We start from the raw sequence: 21,572 nt of genomic DNA, 5'->3' as shown, positions 1-21,572 counted from the left end.
TCTCAGCATGTCTCTCCCCAGCCTGTCCAGTGGGGTTCTTTTTCTGACCTGTTTCCTTCCCAGTTATGGTTCTAGTTCTTCCCTGGAGACATCAGCAGGCTCACCCCTCCATCGTTCCCCAATCTTCCGCCCTCTATGGCCCTCCAGTTTCATCTGTCCACCTCCGAGAGCCAGCAGACATCTCCCACTTCTGCTCATAGCCTTCAGCCCCCTCTGGCCATGACTATCTAGTCTGGGGAAGTTTGTAGGTGATCCCCCAGTTGACTTCCTGGCTTCTGCTTTCACCAGTCTGATCTGGTTCCCCTGCTCCCTCCTTCGGGGGCATTCACCTCCCTGAAGCTCTCAGCCCAGCTCTGCTTTGCTCTCCTGAGAGCTCTCACAGGACTCTGGATCTCTGAATTGTGGACCCTTCTTTGCTGTTGGGCTGTATCATTTAATTCTCCCAGGGCAGCCTTGACCTCCTCATTACGCCAAACTGGGGCAAACCTGAACTGGAGCAGGAGAGATAAGCCTGATTTCATTTAAGGGGCCATCAACCCTTCTACAATGTCCCTTCCTCCTAATACTCTTGGCATTTGATTAATGCCTAAGATGAATTCTCCAAAACTCTGTGCAATATCGGAATGATCATATTACCAGGGCCTGAAGACAGATGGGGGAAAATCCTGGCCCCATAAAAGTCTGTTTCTTGTTTGTGTCGTACTAAATTCTTGGCCTCAGTGATACCTTGTGGCAATGAGTTCCATGGATTAATTATAATGATGTTAAAAACTACTCTCTTTTATCAGTTTTAAAAGTTTGCTGCCTTTCTGTTTCATTGAATTTCCCCTCGTCTGTGTATTAGAAGAGAGTGTGAATAGGAGACCCCAATTTACTTCTTCTAGACCATTCAGTACTTTCTCCTTTCTAAACTACACAGCCCCAATCTTTTCAATACCTCTTCATATGGCAGTCTTTCTAGGCCTCTAATCATTTTCATTGTCAGTGTCTGAACTCCTCTTTCCACTATTTCCTTTCTGAGCTCAGGCATCCAGAGCAGAACACAGTATTTTAGTGAGGATGTACTATTGATGTATACAATGGCATTATAACCTTTTCAGTATTTTTAGATCCCATTCTTTATCCATCCTAATAGTTTGTTTGCTTTTCTGACTGCGCCGTGGTTTTTGTTGAGCTGTCTCATATAACCCCCCAGGTCTTTTTCCTAAGTGATTACAGTTCATTTAGAACCCAACAATGTGTATGCCTAATTCAAAGGACCCCTTCCCATATGCATTGCCTTGCATATGTCAACAGCAAATTTCATCTGCCATTGTGCTGCCCATTCACCTACCGTTGTGTGGTCTGACAATATCACAACCCACAGCGGAATATGGTGGTAGGCACTACTGCTCTTGTTATTTACAATGGCTAATTAAGATCCTGCTACAACCCTCATCCCACCCCTATTTCTTATGAACCAGCCAACAAAAGGTTTTGATTTCCTTTTTGGCTGGGAGACCTTTTGGCTTCTGAGAAAAGGGGATTAAGAATGAAAGCACATAAAGGTATGTGCACAATCACAAAGTCATAACAGCTCTCAAAGGGCAGTCTCCCAGGAATGAACATGGTATTAGCAAGGAGGACTAATTGGGAGCTGGTTTAAAGATTGCACATTGTGTGGCAGAGTCCGGTAACACTTTTGATCATGCAGACAGCCCAGCCACGTATTGCATTCTTCCCTCTCCAAACTGTCTGAACCCAGAGGAAATGGCATTTTACCTTCCGTGGAGTGGTATGTCTGATTCAAACGTAGCCAGATCTAGGGATTAATGCACCCTAACAGAGTGAGCACCTTCGGCAATGTTTGCTACAACCATTGCTCAATGGAAATCACTGATTTAGCTATTTTTCCTTTTCCTGTAACATTAGGAACCACCCCAGCAAAAACAAGGATCAGCTTGATGGATGAAGCCATGTTAACAAAACTCTCCAAAGATTTCTTCTCAAAGCTTCCGTGGCCATTTTCTGCTATAAACTTGGCTGAAACTTTCAAGACAGTGCAAGAGATTTAACCATCCATCATCCATTGGCTTTAATGGAAGATGGGTGGCTTAAGTCCCCTGAAGTGCTTTGAAAAGCTCAACCCTCATGTCTCCCCTTGTTCCCTGTACAGACCCAGCTATTTCCCTGGAATCTTTATCCAGAGGAAGAGTGAGGAAGCTATTCCTGCACATTCAATGCTGCTCTTGTTCCTCAAGAGCCAGCAGGGGGTGCTTGGAGTCCAAGGTCCCCCGAGCTGCCTCTCTGAACAGAAGCCTGGTCTGAAAGCCACTGCCCAGAGAGCAAAAGCCTCGCTTGAGCTCTTGTGCCACAGAGCCGGCTGTGCGAGCCAACCCTTTAGAATCAGGAGCGTTAGCTGCTGGCAGTGCCATCCAGAACATGGCATGGCATGAAGGAATCAATGAAAAACAGTCACCCAAGGACATGTGTTTTCATCTGTTTGCACGCGCCAGAATTTCTAGCTCCTCAAGGACATGTGCCTGCGAAAGTTGCGAGTATGTTATTAATTTAATATTATTTTTGACCCTTATGATAGGAGGCTGCTTTTATCCTTTTGAACACTCTTAAGCAAAGATGGTCATAGCCCCACAGCCTGCCACTACTGTAAAGAACATTTAAGCTCCACATAGCAGGCTTTCAGCAGGAAACAGGTCCCTGAAGGAGTGGAAAGGTTTGCACCGTTTGTCTGCTGGGTAGACAGGTTATTCTCTTCGGGTCCTTCAGAAATCCCAGCCACCATTTTTATACTTTCTGATTGGTGCAAATGCAGTCATATGATCCAAGCAGCACCTGCGACCCCCCAGAAACTAATACTCTGATGTGAAATGGCACTTCCACTGCTGTCCTGGGCAGCACCAGGGACTGCACGAATAAAAATGAAAACCTGGGAAAGAAAAGTCATTTGATTCCAGCTGGGGATGAAGGCTCAGGGTGTCTTTTATTTATCTGCAACATTTTACCCATCCCTGGTTATGCTACCCCCGCTTAATAGTGATCTACCTCAAAATGGGTTATAAACAGCCCTACAATCACACACCATCTCTGTGTTTGTCTCAGTGAGAAACTAACATTAATGAATGTAAGATGGTGGGATGCATCAGGAGGGGTCTTCAGATATTGCTTTATAAACAAAGTTGTCATTTTCCTAACCTTTCACTTTGATTTTCTGTAACATTGTGCCTAGAAATGGATCCAGCCACAACACTGGAAGCAACATATCTGAACATGATGGAAGTGTCTATCTTGATACAGGACTTCATAGCTTGGCTCATCTCTAAATGTAACTGTTAAATATACCTTAGACTTTACTCCCATTAAGACTAAAGCAATGTTTGTTGAACTATGGCACAGGACAACCTCAATACCCTTAAACAAGTTGCAACTTATCCCTCACTATAGGAGAAAACACAGAGTGGCACTGTTCCCTCTAAGCTGTGCGCGTGTGTGCGTGCACACAGATCCTAAACCCCGCGCGCACGGTGAAACACCGTGAGCACAAAAATTTGCACAGAAGCAAAACAATTTTCACAGAAGAAATTTTTTGCGCACACAGCCTGTCAAAAATTTGCACAGAAGAAATTTTTTGCGCACACGGCCTGTCAAAAATTAGAGGGAACATTGCAGAGTGGCTACTTATCACCCAACCCATAGTCTTTCTACTTGCATTTTGCACCCTAACACACACATATCATTTAACTAGTACCTGATCCTACCATCTGCTTTATCACAGGAGAAGCGAGAGGAGGTTCCAGTTGCTTTCACCCAGCTGCCTTTGCTGAAGAAACATCATCCTCACTAGTGTCAGCCCAGTTGCAATGGCATCAGAGAAGTGACAGAGTGCAACCAACAAGATGTCATCTGGTCACTGTTTCACCCTAAATAGAGCTGGTCATTGCAATCCCAACATTGCTCCAATGAGGGACTGTTGGAGTCACAGTCCAGTGGCCTAATTATCAAAGGTGTTGAGCACATGCAAATCCTGTTGACTTCAGCAGGACTGGAGGGTGCTCACCACCTCTGAAAACCTAACTAGTGTTGAGCCAGAAGTTACTTGCCAAGAGGGATGGGGGGAGGTTGAGATGATTTTGCTTCTTTTTCCATTAAAAATGCAGGCTTTGTCTACCTTGGAGGATCCCGAGGTGACTGGAGAGTTAGTGAAATAAGGGTATCTCAAGAGAGTGAGTGTTGAGGAACTGAGAAAGGAAAAGCGTTTTAGTTAGACTGTTTAAAATTCTGTATTGATTTTGTTAACTCCTATTTAGCTTCAAAGACTAGGTAACTTTATGAAAAAAGGAAACTTCTCTTAAAGGTTCAACATCCCAATCCCTTTAACCCAACTGGGAGAGACTACGAAAAGCAATACCCTGAGATATCCAATAGGGCTTCCAGCAAACTCAGACTTGATATTCCTGGGGTTTTTTTAAGCTGAAGATAGAGTATTCAATTTTTTCCCCCTTTGATGTCACCATTTGGAACCCAGCCCATGTACACCTATAACCAGGACAGACTGAAAATCATCCAATGGTTGTCGGGGAGGCCTACATGAAATGTGTTGGTGGATCTCCTTGTGGTTTCTATTAGACAGATGTCCACAACTTTCCTCATTATTTGCACTTATCAGAACCCTTGGTGACAGTGTTAGCATGCAGGCCAAGGAGGGAATAGATAAAGAGTCTGAGCTACCTTCTCATTACTAATAGGCGTCCCTCCGTGTCTGGATAGAAGCATACGTATATAAATTATTTATGAAAGGAACTCTCATCCTGACCCAGGAAGAAAATAAGTGAAGAGCTGAGTTTTAGTTATATGAGACTTGCAATTAACAATTACTAGCATTTCACTTTAGGAGTCTCCCATCTTTGAGCAGCATAGGTTTTGCTTTGCAGCAAAACAAAATTTAGGGCCATCTTCCAACATCACCATACCATCACATGCTACTTCTGACCATTGATAGTATTATTTATTACGTGTATTGCTTAATGTCTCACCTCAATATTGCTTGAAATAATATGATCTGCACAGGTTACTAATTTTTATCAGGGATCTTCCTGCCTCCAGGATCTGAATATGAACAGGGGGGAAAAAAGGCAATGAACTAATGGTAGAACAGGGGTTTGTAATTTGGTGACAGAAGCAACCAACAGCTGTCGGGGTCATGACCATCCAGCTCTTCCCATATTAGTAAACGGGAGGAGTGTCCCAGTTAGAGGGGTGGGGATGCTGGACAGGTCATGTTATGGAAAAGACTGAGAGCCCCTGTTGAGCATATTTGTGTACTGCTGCACTAATGTAATTGTTGGGAGTCGGTGGTGACAAAACCTTCTTGGATTAAAGAAGCTAACCTGTCTGCTAACGCTGTTTCAGTTTCATTAGTTTAGACTAAAAGTACATTTAGTAGCAGAGAGACAAAGAATGTACCAACATGCCCAGAAAATCAGTGACCATCTACTGAGCAATACATCACTATTATTCTGTGGTAGACTCTATACATGTCTGTATAGTTGTATGCCCAGCAAGGCAATCTGAGACAGCTCATGAAGACTGTGTATTTGCTTAAATCAGAACTAGGTTTACATCAAGTTCTACTTATTTTTAGCAAGATTGAATCAGCTAAAATAATTCCAAGAGTGGCAGACAAGATGGTGATGTATTGAACACAGTCCTTACAGCTAGGTATTTAGGCTTAAATACCTTACATCACGGTATTCACCACAGAGTTATGCTTCCATTGTGCTCAGCTACATATGATGCCCTGAAAAGATACCCACTGTCAGTGGCATGGAAAGATCAAATATTTTGCCAAAGGATGCTGTAGTCCTGACTCCAGAAGCCATGTATATGAAGTCATGGTCTCATGGTTATACTCCCAGTAAAACCAATGGCAAAACTCCCAGTGTCACTGTCACAGGCCCTGATATTTCTGTCTTTATTATATACTGTGGGGCTCCTCACCCTGTTTATAAACTACTTTGCTGTGTTGACATTTTTATGCCTGGGGGACAGCCACACTCCTACCAGATGGTATTTCTTCTGCCTGAATCTTATCAGATTCAGACACTATTCTATGCAGGTGATTACCTTAAAGGCATCTGTCTCTGTGCATGGGTGGCTTTCCACTTTAATAAAATATAACACAGGTAGCTGCAGAATTCTGTAGTGTGAAAACCAGCAACCCTGATCTTGTTATGGGCCTTCTCACTGCTATAACCTACAAAAGAATAATGGGTACATCTTGAAAGGCCAGCCTGTGACTAAGTGGATGATATTGAAGGAAGAAAGGCATCAGTCATGAGGCTGGTTTGAAACTTAGTATTGACAAGTTTCAGAGTGGTCACCATGTTAGTCTGTATCAGCAAAAAGAACGAGGAGTACTTGTGGCACCTTAGAGACTAACAAATTTATTTGAGCATAAGCTTTGGTGGTCTCTAAGGTGCCACAAGTACTTCTCGTTCTTTTAGTATTGACAGGTTCCACTCTAGATAGGGATGGTTTTTATGCTTGAAGGAAGGAGTTGCTAAAAGCCCACTGTTTACAAAGTAGGCAAATTAGACTCAACAATCCAACTATAGACCAGGTGCAGCAGCCACATGCTGATAAGTGAGGTGAGAGCTGTATTTGCATCAACAACCCTAAGGCCAAACAAGAATACCGTGTTGTTGAACAGGATGCACTGTACTAGCTTGTGCCTGGGGAACTGAAAACCCCAGCTTTGGGGTTGCAAACTTACCTGGCAAGTTGATCACATGTGCCAGCAACATTTTGTCTATGAGCTTGAACACACATTGTGCAATGGCTAGGCTATTGTCTGCCTTTTAAAGGATAACGAAGTACAAGCCAGGACATGATAATGTTGTTGTGAATGGCTTTCCTCATCTACCTTGGCCAATAATCGGTACCTGCTTGGAAGAGGAGTTAAAATGATTCCTCTAGTAGCATGGATCTTGGTCCTGGGCCTACAGAATAGTTCAAGGCAGTGGAAGGGAACCAATATTTGATTGTACCTGCCTAGAGGGCAGCCAAAGACTGCAAAACAAGCTGACCCACATGTTACCCTTCTTTGCCTTTGTGATAACTTTTTTTAAACATGGTGTAAGGAGTGAGTCCAAGCTACAGAGTTCAAATCTGGACTGAGATCCAAAATTTTCCCAAAGTCTTTGGGGTGTTTGGATCTTTGGGTTTAGCTTACCACATCATAAAGATAAGGGACAACTGCAAAGTTCAAAGTTCATATCCTGAGCTTGCAGATGCCGGAATATGAGGTTTTCCTTCCAACCCATCCATCTCTGGTGTATACGCCATAGGTGGTACTCAGCATCAGGTCGTTCCAACTGAACTGCAATACAGCTTTGTTCAACATGGTCGAGAAACTTATCAGGGATTTGTCTGAACCAAACAAAGGCTCAGAGTTCTCTCCTGGGGGCCTGGGATGGATGTACACATTGAACATGTTATAGCATCCTGAGTTACTTGCTAAATTCATGAGAAAAAAACCCAGACATAACCCACATTGTACCATTGCGTCCACCACTGCATTCCTTTACCTGACTCTGGACAGAAAAACGTTGCTATTGATACAACAGTATCTTTGGAACAATACCTGTGATATGCTGCTATTATTATTAAATTAATTAATTAATATATTTATTTACAAGGTGCCCACCTAAAGCTCTGGGCACATTATGGTCATCAATTACTTCAGCAAATGGCTTGTGGTTGCCTTTCCTACCAAGGTTATTTCAACAGCAGTACTCAAATCACAATTCACAAAGTAAATTAAAAAGTAACAGTCTACACAGCGAACCTCAGCTCACATACAGGGCATTGGAAGAATTTCTGAAATATTAAGAGAAATGTTAAGCACAGATTTTCTTCCATTCTATAATCCTCAAGCCAGTGGGGAAATAGAATGTTTTACTCAAGTTTGCCAAGGCTGTTTGCCAACCTCTGACCCAGAAGGAAATCAGTTGCCATAGACTGTACAGAAATACAGAGCAACCTGACATGCAGCAAGCCGGATGTCTACAGCAGAATTGCTGCTTAGGAGGAGTATGAAGATCTAGTTAAGTGTTCCCCACTGGCCAGATTTTCAAAAATATTTGGAAGCCAGCAGCTCCTATGGCTCTCAATTTTCGGAGTGTTTCCTCCACCTGCATTTTCTTGCTGCTTTCTCCTGCCATCAGAATGCCCTCTACCCTAAGGTGCACCGGACTGGGAAGCAGGAACCTATGAGATTTTGTCTCATCTCTTATGCTGACTGGTGTTAATAATCCTGTGTATGTCACAAACTTTCTTACTGAACAAGGCCTCATGAACTTATCATAGGAGAAAGGTAAGCATTATTCCCTCCTTTTTAGGGATAGGTAACTGATCATTTGAGAGGTTGCCCATGGTCACTTTTGGTAGAGCTATGAATAGAACTCATGACTATGCCAAGTCCATGTGCATGTCCATAGAGTTTGTAAAGTGAGGCTGCTCCTGCATACCCACCTTCTAGACATACACATTAATAAGGACATCAGTGCATATTATTAACATGCCATTATTAACAGGCAAATAGCTTCCAGGAGTTCTAAATTAGTGCTGTGACCACTAGACCACACTCCCCTCCCAGAGCCAGGAAGAGAACCCAGGAATCCTAATTCACTACTGTCTGCCAAATAGCTTTGTAGCCAATGGCAAAGCGTGTGTCAGCCTCCCCACTAGTGGCTGGTCCACATGATTAATCACCTCCTACTGCTACCATCTAAAGAACCTAGCCCTTTAGCTCAAGTGGTAGAGGTCTGTGCTGAAGTTCCTTTTACCCTCATACAAAGAGTTAAAAACCTCTTTCCAGATCCCATCATGGCACTCCTTATCCTAATGGAGTTCTGCTCCTCCCCCCCATCCTCTCATCCCCATAAGATATTCCTCCTGCCCAAGCCTAGAGCCTCCAAATGGTTTTAACTTTCCCCCTTATGATTTTCTCCTAGGAAGTGGGGGTCCCATCCATTTCCTCCCTGCCCCCAGAACCCAAATACTGGGTGATATGACCAAGCCTCAAGGCCAAGACAATTATAATTCTCTGTTTATCCTACCCATCTCCCTGAATAAACCAACCCATGCAAATTTACACCCAGCACTTGTCAAAAAACCCCACTGAACCTTCCCCAACTCCTTCACCACACAAACAAAAACTGACGCCAAATCCAAAAGGACCCCGACATACACTCTTTGACCAATCTGCAAGTATGCTACTGCTGCTACACGGGAGAGACTCATTCCCCTCCCCAACAGAAACTGAGGCGGCCGGGGGTGGGCTAGAGCTGTGGGGCAGCAGCAGCTCCAGTCCTGGCCCCAGTGCTGCTGCCACCTACACTTCATCTCTGTAATAGCTCTGTCCTGCACAACCCCAGAGAAAGCTGTTTCAGCACCTTCCTTCAGAACTCCTCTTCCTGGCAGATGTACATCGGTTTGCCAGCTCTTGCGGGCCTCATGCTATTTGCTGATAGGCCCAGCGGCTCTGTGAAACACATGAGAATATCAGCTTCCATTTTAAAAAAAGAAAGATTCAAGTGCTCTTGGCAGTGAAGAAAAGCCGGGAATTGTGAACACAGCGGTTCCAACGCCAGACCACCAAGACAAAAGAAGCCTGAATTTAGCCTTTTTAAAAATCTAATGATTTTAAGGCAATCTTGTGATTTTTGAACATTTGGGGTTGGCAATACTGGATTCAGTTTTCCTCCACAGTCCAGAGATGTACTTCTACTACGCAGATGCCTTCAGCTGCTGCTAGTAGAGATATGGGTTGAGGTTTTCAGGGGGCTCTCAACCTCTCAAGGCAGTTCTAGCTGCTGGATTGGTCAGGTGGGCTGGACCCACATTGATGCAGCAACCCCTAGATCCAGCTCCCACTTGTTTATTTTAATGGGACTCTCACCCTCCCCAAAACACACATGAATGGTTGGAGTACAAATCCAGGTGGTTGCTAGAGTAAAGAAACTGTTAGCTGTATGGTGCTTAGTACATAGTTATATGCAAACAACAGGCTTGGTAGTACAATGCAGTAGATTGGGAGACAGAAGACCTCTGTTCTAGTCCCAGCTCTGACTTACTGTCTGACCTGGAGCAAATCACCTTGTCTCTCTGCTTCCCTTCCTACCCTTTTTCTGTCTCATCTATTTAGACTTGAAGCTCTTCAAGGCAGGCACTGTTGAGGGTTGGAGGTCCTACTGTCCTACCAACAATGCATAGCAGATTCATTGGAAGATGGGTTGTCAGGTCATTCTGGTTTGGTTGAGATTTTGGCCAAAGGTTTGGATCAACTAGTATTGGCTTGGAATCCTAATATTTATGGTTCCCGTCTACTCTGACAGGAGTTGAACAGGTTGATACTAGGGCTGTCAATTAATAGCAGTTAACTCATGCAATTAACTCAAAAAAATTAATCGTGATTAAGTGCAGTTTTAATCACACTGTTAAACAATAAAATACTAATTGAAATGTATTAAATTTTTTGAATGTTTTTCTACCTTTTCAAATATATTGATTTCAATTGCAATGCAGAATACAAAGTGTACAGTGCTCACTTTTTATTATTTTTATTATAAATATTTTCATTGTAAAAATTATAAAAGAAATAGTATGTTTCAATTCACCTCATGCAAGTACTGTAGTGCAATCTCTTTATCGTGAAAGTGCAACTTACAAATGTAGATTTTTTTTGTTACATAACTGCACTTAAAAACAAAACAAGGTAAAACTTCAGAGCCTACAAGTCCACTCAGTCCTACTTCTTGTTCAGCCAATTGCTAAGACAAACACGTTTGTTTACATTTGCAGGAGATAATGCTGCCCACTTCTTATTTTAAATGTCTCCTGAAAGTGAGAACAGGCATTCATATGGCACTTCTGTAGCCAGTGTCTCAAGATATTTATGTGCCAGGTGTGCTACAGATTCATATGTCCCATCATGCTTCAACCACCATTCCAGAGGACATGCTTCCATGCTGATGATGCTCGTTAAAAAAAAATGTGTTAATGAAATTTGTGACTGAATTCCTTGGGGAGAATTGTATGTCTCTTGCTCTGTTTTACCACATTCTGCCATATATTTCCTGTTATAGCACTCTTGGATGATGACCCAGCACATGTTGTTTGTTTTAAGAACACTTTTACTGCAGATTTGACAAAACGCAAAGAAGGTACCAATGTGAGATTTCTAAAGATAGCTTCAGCACTGGACCCAAGGTTTAAGAATCTGAAGTGTCTTCCAAAAATCTGAGAGGGATAAGGCGTGGAGCATGCTTTCAGAAGTCTTAAAAGAGCAACACTATGATATGGAAACTACAGAACCCAAACCACCAAAAAAGAAAATCAACCTTCTGCTGGTCGCATCATCTGACTCAGATGATGAACATGAATATGCATCGGGCTGCACTGCTTTGGATCGTTATCATGCAAAACCCATCATCAGCATGGACGCATGTCCTCTGGAATGGTGGTTGAAGCATGACGGGAAATATGAATCTCTAGCACATCTGGCATGTAAATATCTTGCAACACCGGCTACAATGGTGCCATGCGAACACCTGTTCTCACTTTCAGGAGACATTTTAAATAAGAAGCGGGCAGCATTATCTCCTGCAAATGTAAACAGATGTGTTTGTCTGAGCAATTGGCTGAACAAGAAGTAGGCTTGAGTGGACTTGTAGGCTCTAGTTTTACATTGTTTTATTTTTGAATGCAGCTATTTTTTGTACATAATTCTACTTCTGTAAGTTCAACTTTCACAATAAAGAGATCACACTACAGTACTTATATTAGGTGAATTGAAATATACTATTTCTTTTGTTTTTACAGTGCAAATATTGTTAATAAAAATAAACATAAAATGAGCACTGTACGCTTTGTATTCTGTGTTTTAATTGAAATCAATATATTTGAAAATGTAGAAAACATCCAAAATATTTAAATAAATGATATTCTAGTATAGTTTAAATGGATGATTAATCATGATTAATTTTTTTCATCTCTTGACAGCCCTAGTTGATGTATGCTGTTCTGCAGTTAAATGTTTCTCATTAATATTTATCATTTACATAAGGGTTTTCATTGTCCAAAAACAGTACAAAACCATGAACTAGTTCATACTCACAACACCCTGTAAGGTAGATAAGTGTTGGTATTCTCATTTTACATGTGGAGAAACTGGGTTCCAGAAATGTTAAGTGACTTACCCAAGGTCATGAACAAAGTCAAGGTTCTAGGGTTTAAAAGTATGATATTAAACTATATCGGCTAGCCTGAAACAAATAATGCCTTCTAAAACTCTAGTCAAGACAAGACAAGTTGTACTTTAACATATGTTAAACTGGTCACATCAAAGTCTATGGGGCAGATTAGCATAAAACTAGAGTTTTAGAAAGTGTCCATTAGATCTAACAACACAGCTTTCAATCTTAGTCTGGACAAAGTTTCAGTGGTGGAAGAACTCTGGGAATTCCTGGTTCCCAACATAGTGCTCAGCCCATTATGCCATGAAAGACTGGTTTCTACTGGGGAAAACTGGGGGAGGATTGAAAATCAAGCTTATAATGGGAAGCTAGTTCTGACCTTAACTACAGAGTGGCTATCGCTGTGACATAAGGATAAAAGTTCATAGCAATAATCAAAAAGTGTGAATTACAGCAATATTTACATGTGTTTTAAATAATTTTTTTAATTGTTGAGGCAGTAATACTTGGTTCATGGAACTGCAATATACAGAGAGGTGAAATAAATAGCTTATATATATATAATATATATAATATAGCTGGTTTTAAAATATTCCCTTATCATTGGTGTATTAGGTCATTTTTAGTCACTTGAATGTATTTAGCAGCATTCTCCAGAACTGAGCATAATGCAGGATCACAGAGCCGTGACACCTTATGTCATCAGAAAGGTTACAGAAGATCGATGCATTGAGAACTCCACGGAAACTCAATCACTGCCGCACACACCATCTTGTCTCGGGACAGTTTGCAGCAGACAATAAATAGATTACTGCAAAACTGGTGACTTTTCGGGGCAGGGTCTCAGTAACTTTGGGAAAGAACTTTGGTTTTCTTTGGTTTTATTTTATTTAATATTAATTGTTTTTCCTCTGGGGATCTGCTTGAAAAGTTGTCCGTTCCAAAAAGAGAAATAAGCACCTATGTGTCAACAACAAGAAGTCAATTTAAATAGAGCAGTTCATTTTGTTTTTCAAGTCACAATAAATCCCTAACAGCTTCCCCCAGCGTTTGCCATCCAGTCTTTTATTTTTTTAAAAAAATTTTTAATTATTTTTTAAACACAATGTACAAAAATAGAGCTTCTTCCTTATTTTTAATGTAAAAATATTCCTCTGGTGCAGTTTTTTTGTGGTTTATTATTGTGACACTGTTTTTGTCTATCTTTTAACTTGGGTTGGTAGGTCGTATTCTCTTAGTCCTCTTGGTCACTGTGGTGTACTTGAAAGGTTTCTGTAACTCCACTTGACCCTTTGGGTACCTTTTCATAAAATGCACATCTTGTTGGTTTTCCTGGGTCTTGGGCCCCTTTCGTGGCCTTCCCTTTTTGGTAAATCCAACGTACCAGCCAGAGTATTTTGCAGACATCAGTGCTGTGTAGTTGTTTTCTAGGACTTTTTCAATGAAGACACACTCTTTGCTGGTGCCGTCAGGCTGCAAAAGGGAAAGAAAATTCATTTCAATCAGTTGTAAACCCCTTGGCCAAATAGCAATTTTGCATAAAAGAACAATTACAGGATCTGGTGCTGTTCTCTCCTGCTTTCAGTCCAGTAGCTGGGGGGAGAAATACCAGTTGAAATATTCAAAATGAACCATTAACATTATTGTTTGATTCAAGGGTGCTTTTTTTTTTAAACACTCCTAACACAGGGATCTAGTTTTTGTGGGGAGATTTTCAAAGTCACAAATAGCAACTAGTCACCGAACTTCGTAAACCTCCCCCATTGTGGCCTGTCCCGATATAATATATCCCTCTGTGAAGCATACATCAGAAGAGCTACTTGTAGGAATCTTGAACAGGGCAAATAACAACACTTAATGTTTGTTTAGAGAAACCCTAAATTCTCAGCAAGCTGGGGCGTCAATCTACCATTTCGAAGCAGGATAGATCAAAGAGCACTTGGGAACTTTTAATGCACAGCAGCAGGGTCCACAAGGACACTCAGTGTGCGGCAGGATAGCGCAGAATAGATTTATACCCCAGCTTGCCACGAACTAAGTATTCATTTAGCCCAGCCCCAGAATTTAGACTGCTCTTTTCAAAAATGTTTTTAGGGGTTAGATGCCCAATCGCCATTGAACCCACCACACCCATGGAAGATGGGGAACTTCCCCCAGTTAGGTGCTTTTGAAATTTCATCCTTAATTTCCAGTGCGCTGCCCAATGGCAACCCAAACATTAACTAGCCCTACGATTCCTGGGATGTGCAGATTGGTATTCTCATTGGAGAGATGGGGAGCTGAGCCACAAAAAGGTGCTGAGCACCTAGATCTCCCACTGACATCAGTGGGACGTCCGGATTGCTTAGCATTTTTGAAAATTTGGCCATTTACTTAGGTACCTATTTACTTAGGTACATTTTTCAAAATCTTGTCCCAGGCTCTTTATTTCGGTGCTAAACTGTGGAATCTAACTTTTGGCCTCTATTTTTTTTAAATCTTGGAGTAAAAATGGACACCCAAACATCAAAGAACTTACTTTTAAAAGTTTACCTTTACATCATTTTACTATGGCTACTAAGGCTACAGATGGTGCCATCATCAGAGCCAGAACTGGAGCTCCTAGGTCTGTACCCAGAGCACTAGGCTCACTTTCTCAGGCAGGTCTCCTAAGCCTCCTTTTCAAGGGCAATCATAATAATGGAGGATGGGGCATTTATACTAAAACAGGGGTGGCCAACCTGTGGCTCCGGAGCCACATGCGGCTCTTCAGAAGTTAATATGCGGCTCCTTGTATAGGCACCAACTCCGGGGCTGGAGCTACAGGTGCCAACTTTCCAATGTGCCGGGGGGTGCTCACTGCTCAACCCCTGGCTCTGCCACAGGCCCTGCCCCCACTCCACCCCTTCCCACCCCCTCCCCTGAGCCTGCCATGTCCTCGCTCCTTCCCCTTCCCCCCCTCCCCCCAAGCCTCCTGCACGCCACGAAACAGCTGATCAGGAGGGAGGGGAAGGCGCTGATTGGGGGGCTGCCAGTGCGTGGCAGGTGCTAGGAGCAAGGGGAGCTGATGGGGGGGTTGCTTATGTATTACTGTGGCTCTTTGGCAATGTACATTGATAAATTCTGGCTCCTTCTCAGGCTCAGGCTGGCCACCCCTGTACTAGAAATTCAGATGTCAAACATCCCACCATTTGGGACTAATGCTATTGAGGGTTTTGGTTCAGGCCAGTTTACAATTGGGACCATTTGCAAAATTCTAAACCAGATCTGGATCTGGAACTCAAGCAGCATTTTGATCTGTGGTTTAGATTCAGGCAAATCTCTAATTTATACAACACATGCAACAGCACTGCAAGAGTCATGGCATCACATAATAGGATATTTATGTATTTCAGCCAAGTGGAAATCCTACAAACACTATAATCCTATGCCAGAATATATAGCTATTTTACCTTTAACTGCTGAATAACTGGAACAGTCTATGGAACAAATCACAGGTCAGATGATGACTCCTGTATCAAGTCTTTCTTTAACTTCTTTTTCTTTTCTAAATACATCAAAACTACAGCTATCCATCCCATCTTTGGGAATATTTCCAGAACCTTCACAATAGTGTTCTGATCTGGGTAAAACCTCGTTATGGGCTGAATTAATACCCCATTGAGATTGGTAGGTGTGAACTCACCCTTCAATTAACGTAACTGTAAGCGTAAGTACCACCTAAGACAAAAGGTGTGTGTGAACCTGCTGAGAAGCTTTTGACTAGTATTCTTTTGGATAGGGGAAGGTGCCGGGATGAGAGATCTAAAACTGAGGTCAGACAAGAACAGACAGAGTGAGAGAGGCAGCCTGAATGAGCAGCTAAATGTGCATCACTGACCCTGGGTAGAGGTTTTTCAGGTCAGGGTGCAGGCTAAAAAAGAAAACCAAAAAACAAAGCACTCTTGGTGCTGTGAGCAAAAGAAGCTGTTTCTTGCTATTTTATTCCTTCTGTGTTCCAAGACACAGGGCTTCATACATTCTTTGTATATACACAAAACTGCATCAGAGAAATACCTGACTACCATCATTTTCTACTCTCAATTCTAACATCCATAGGCCTCCAGACATCAACTCTCATATCAAAAAGGGGCAACAATAGTAAACAAAATATGGAACATTATATAGGGCCTAATCCACAATTCACTTAAGCAAAAGGAAAGATTCCCACTGACTTCAATGGGAGCTGGATTAGACGGCTCCAACTAATTAATAAAGAATATAGGGCTTTTCATCTGTAGCCCTCAAAGTGCTTTCCAAAGGTGGGTAAGTATCATATAAGTTGCTTATACTACACTGAATAGCTATTATGTAGAATTATTACTGTGAACAAACAAAACAGTCAAAGCGCTTTCAGTCCTTAGCAAACTAATTCCCCAAATGCCCAAGAAAAATTAACATGTCACTGCACAGAAGCTGCAGCAGATCACAGGAAGCACAGAGCTCTGGCAGAATCATTGCTATGTATGTCTGAAAATGGGCCAGGTGGAACAGATGGGAATAGCACCAGCCGTACACCTCCAGAGACATGAGCACACAGAGTGAAACTGGTACTCTTCGGTCTGCTCCCTTCTAAACGCTTGTCTAGAAAATCTTTGCAGAGCTTGGTACAATTTGTCAGATGCTATTAAACTCAGAATCTGAGTCAAGAGCAAAGCACAGCCACTCTGAGCTGGTTTAGAATTCATTAGACCTGTGATCTCCAAATTATTTTACATGAGCCCAAAATCAGCTGTAACTCAGAGTCACTGCCAACCCAGGCTGGATTCAAAGAGGCAACCAAAGGGGAAAGGCTCCATAATTCACCACTAATCTCCATAACTATCCATTCCCCCTTAGATCTTCTATTCATGGATGCATTTATGTTATTTTAAACTTGAAATCATTAACATATCATCTTGTCAAAGCTTTTTGTTTGCTACACAAACTGTACAGTACCTGTCTCCTTAAGAAGGTAAGGGGAGATCATAAACAATTCTACAACAGCAAAACAGAATCATATGAGGGAAACATTTGAGAAGAGGCCCAGAAATATACATTGCCCACCAAATATACATAATCAAGAGTCCATGCACATTGACAGGGGTTGAAGCCAGATCTGCTACTAACTAGCATCCTTCATACTTGGGGAAACATAAAGGTCATGATTTTATTATCTGTAATTTTGAGCTTACAAATGCTTTGAGGAATGGCAGGGCTGTGCAAAACCCAGTGGTTTCAGTTCACCAGGGCTCATCCTTCGAGTTCAGAGTTTGATCAAAACCACAGCGAGAAAACAGTTGACACTGCAGAATTCCACCAAGTTTCAATGTGAAGCCAGAAACAGCTCCTGGGTTCACTCAAAACTGGGCCCAGCACATACCTTTCAACAATTAATACAATTTAAACACTAATATGGCTGATTCTCAAGTTCACACAAAATTAGGTGCTGATGAACCAACCAAATTCCTTCTGAGCTATTAGGTATAGCAGGGAACTGGAAAGCTCATTTCCCCTACATTTGCAAAAAGGTCCTGGATTTGACCCATGCCCTTGTTGCTATGAAAATGTGACCACTTTTAATATATCCATTTTGGGGCTTTCTGCTTGCACTACAATGTCATTTTCTTGTGGAACGTTTAGACATACACAAGGATGAGACTGGAATTAAAAGAAGAAAATGTTGGGGTGGGGGTTAAATTATTATTAAAGGTATTTTCTGTGTTTAGGTCTCAAAATTTGCCAGCAGAGTCTAAGGAAGAGCAATGAAGAGTAGGAAGAGAGGATACTACCTCAGGTCAGGTTCAGGGCTAATTTGAAGCAAATAAGGTCCATAAAAATAAATTTAGCCTGGAAAAGAAGGCACTAAATCATATAACAACATGAAATTAAGGTGACATGTACACGTACTTTAAGATAATTCATGGATAATGAACAGAAATTGCTTTTCTCCAAGTAAATCATTCTTATATGTGCTAGGGCATGTTGTAGAGACAGACAGATGATTTTATAGCATCTGTTTTAAACCCCTGATAGACTGGGAATATAGAACATAAATCACTTATATAGAAGAGTCTCTACATCATGTAATCTGTCCCTTAGATAATCTATTAGTGAAAAAGCAATTTCTATTCATCCTTTAGGGATTATTAATAAAGTAGTTTATAAATGTCACCTTAATTTCAACAGTTGCCACTCATTTAAGGCCCAGTTCTGTTCCCATTTAAATCAGTGACAAAACTCTTATTGGTATCAGGCCCTCATTGTATGAATATATGAGATGTCTCTTGTCAAGCCAGAACATGTCATCAATATGGGGCCAAACTGACTTAGCGTAACTGCACTGCCTTCACTGGAGACACAACAGGGAGGGAATTGGCTCAAATTCAATTCCAATGCACTTCAACTGAACAAAATCCCACCATCCTCCTGGGAAGTCAGCTGAAGTATCGAAATTAAAGCAGTAAAATACATGAGTGTGGAGTCCTGAAGGAGTCTAAGGTCTCTGGTGCACAAAAAATTATTTTGGTCTCCCTCTGTTCTCCTCTCATTCCAGTCAGATTCTGTAGTCTAAGGGACAATCCATCCAACCAACCACCCGCCTCCAGGGATGCAAATGGCCCAACACACAGCAATATTGATGCAGTTCCCTTACACAGAAGAAGAGGGTAGGAACTGGGGAGACAGAAAAGAGAGATTTACCACCCAGTACACTGTGTTGGTGGGGGTTATTAGTGCAGCAGAAGAGCTAGAAGTTCTACCAGTTCACAGAACTTCCAGTCTTTCGGGGAGGTGCGGGGGGGGGCGGGGGGGGGGGGGGGCAAGGGTGCTAGGGCCAAAGAGTCTATGCTGAGTTATCTGCTGAGAGGATCCTCAGTCTGAAAGGTGAGTCCATTTCCCTTCTTCCAATGAGAACCTCAGTGCCCAGCCAAGTTACTACACCAAGGCGCTCAGCAGAGAATTTGGGCCTAAGAGTTATTATGTCAGCATTGCATTTGCCCCTCAGTGTGGTGATTTTCTGGAGTGCATTGTATTCTTCAGACTGACTGAGCCTCCTATGACACCTAGACAAGCTTCTAAGAAATGCTATTTGGTACAGGCACCAGTTCAGGCAGGGCACTTCAGCACTTCCCTAGCTTTGGCAAAGTCTCATTGAAGTCAATAAAAATTAAGCGCAGGCTTAAAATAAAGCACATGGTTAAGTGCCTTCCTGAACTGCGGCACAGTCCTCAGATTCATGCTGCTAAATCACAAGCAGCTTCCAATTTAAACCTCTAGCAGAATATAGCAGTAAATCCCCGAGCTAAAAATGCTTTCAGTACTCCCTGGAGTCTTGTTTGTCCTGAAACTCCCACTGCCGCACCCGCCACACACACACACAGTCACCCCCGCCCCCCAACCCCCGTCCTCCACCTCCTGATACAGCAACTCCCCTTAAGAAGATTCAAGAGGAGGAGAAAGAAAAGAGAAATGGCCCCAGCCAGGTTTAGCTGTCAAACGCAAGAACTGACTATTTGAGGGTAAAGAAAAAAAAACCCTGTATTCTAGCTGACTGTCTTTTCCAAAGAATTCTTAGTCCAAACATACGCTGCTGATATTGGGTTGCATACTACTCAAGTAGACTTCAGTGGGAAGATCCTGCCAAGTTACAGTATGTATTAATTTCATAGATACTTAGCTGGCAAAATGCACTCTAAATACAAAGTAGTAGTGCTCTAATTAAAGCAAGGTATTCTGAGAAAGATTCTTTAAACATATAGAATCCCGGGAAAGCATGAGAGATGGACACTGCAGTGTGTCCCTTGCATGATGACACTGCTGTGCAGTGCGAGAGCGGGAGCTTCACACCAGTGCATGGGGCTGGCACAAAGCTGCGCACCACTTCAATTCTACTTCAGCCCACAAAATAGGACTTATGTGATAACACAAGCCTGGTGCACACCTCAGCACAGGAGTGAATTTCATGCTGGGTTGGCACCTTTCTAGGACACAGTGCAGGTAAAGACCAGAGAGAGATGTTCCACTTGTGAAGTTTGGATCCAGATCTGGAATTGGAAGGGCTCAGATCCAGGATCTTGGTCCAGTCCCAAACTTTAACTTCCAGGAAAGGCAGCTTGATCTATAACATTTATACATTAAACAACACCCTTTTACGTAGGCTTAGTAACCTACTTTGTCCTTCTTTGCCTAATACTGTGCAGAGTGCTTGTGTGCTGGCTGGCCACCACCACCCTCCCCAGAGATGACTGTGTTATTGCTGTACGTGGATTGCTCATAAGGGACTGGAGAGCCTTTGAGGTGAAATGTGCTGAGTACAATAGTCATCAAACAGTCGCACGGTTGGGCTACTGGGGCCAATTCCTCACAAGAACTGACACAAGTTCTATGGCTATTTCACTTTCTCAAGCTAGCCCCATTCAACTTTTATTACTTCCTTCGGACACGTTCCTTAGCCAGCAAAATAACCTGGGATGGAGTGTTATCTCCTGTATCCTTTAGATAGTAACTGAAAAACTCATGGAGATCTGCCTCCCTCTCCCCACACATTCAATGTAACTCAGTTATACTGACAAACTTAGAACATAAGAATGGCCATACTGGGTCAGGACAAAGGTCCATCTAGCCCAGTATCCTGTCTTCCAACAGTGGCCAATGCCAGGTGCCCCAGAGGGAATGAACAGAACAGGTAATCATCAAGTGAGTCATCCCCTGTCACCCATTCCCAGCTTCTGGCAAACAGAAGCTTCTGGCTGATAGGTCCATCAATGGCTATCCTCCATGAACTTATCTACTTCTTTTTTTAACTCTGTTATAGTCTGCGCCTTCACAACATCCTCTGGCAAGGAGTTCCACAGGTTGACTGTTCATTGTGTGAAAAAATATTTCTGTTGTTTGTTTTAAACCTGCTGCCTATTAATTTCATTTGGTGACCCCTAGTTCTTGTGTTATGAAAAGGAGTAAACACTTCCTTATTTACTTTCTCCACACCAGTCATGATTTTATAGACCTCTATCATATCCTCCCTTATTTATCACGCCGATTCCTGAGCCAGTGTCAAACAGCATAGCTCTGTAGACGTCAATTCTTAGAAAGAAAATTATCTATCATAGGTATGTATATGGGGCTGTCCATAAATCATGTAACACATTCGTGGGTGAGTGGGTCCTTACTTGTGTGTGTTTGTTTCAGCATCACAAAGAGTTACAAGGGGTGGGTGGGTCTTCAAAAACATCACCAAACAATGTGTTCTGTAATGTATGGACAGCCCTTAGCACTGGAACAACTGAGCAGCTCACAATCATTACTGCATTTCTCCTCATA

General features: G+C 42.3%; 1 protein-coding gene across 1 annotated transcript in view; it reads right to left on the bottom strand.

Moving 5' to 3' along the window:
* Positions 1-12,728: 12,728 nt before the first annotated feature.
* The window catches only part of FGF18 (fibroblast growth factor 18), a 109,478-nt gene continuing 100,634 nt past the window's right edge, over positions 12,729-21,572 (bottom strand). Inside the window, exon 5 of the mRNA XM_007071468.4 lies at positions 12,729-13,727. Coding sequence (XP_007071530.2) covers positions 13,461-13,727 — 267 coding nt within the window. The 3' untranslated portion in view covers positions 12,729-13,460. The remainder of the gene's footprint in view (positions 13,728-21,572) is intronic.

The sequence above is a fragment of the Chelonia mydas genome, chromosome 8 (assembly GCF_015237465.2).
Source record: "Chelonia mydas isolate rCheMyd1 chromosome 8, rCheMyd1.pri.v2, whole genome shotgun sequence".
Taxonomy (NCBI): Eukaryota; Metazoa; Chordata; order Testudines; family Cheloniidae; genus Chelonia; species Chelonia mydas.
This window is presented reverse-complemented; position numbering and strand designations above follow the sequence as displayed.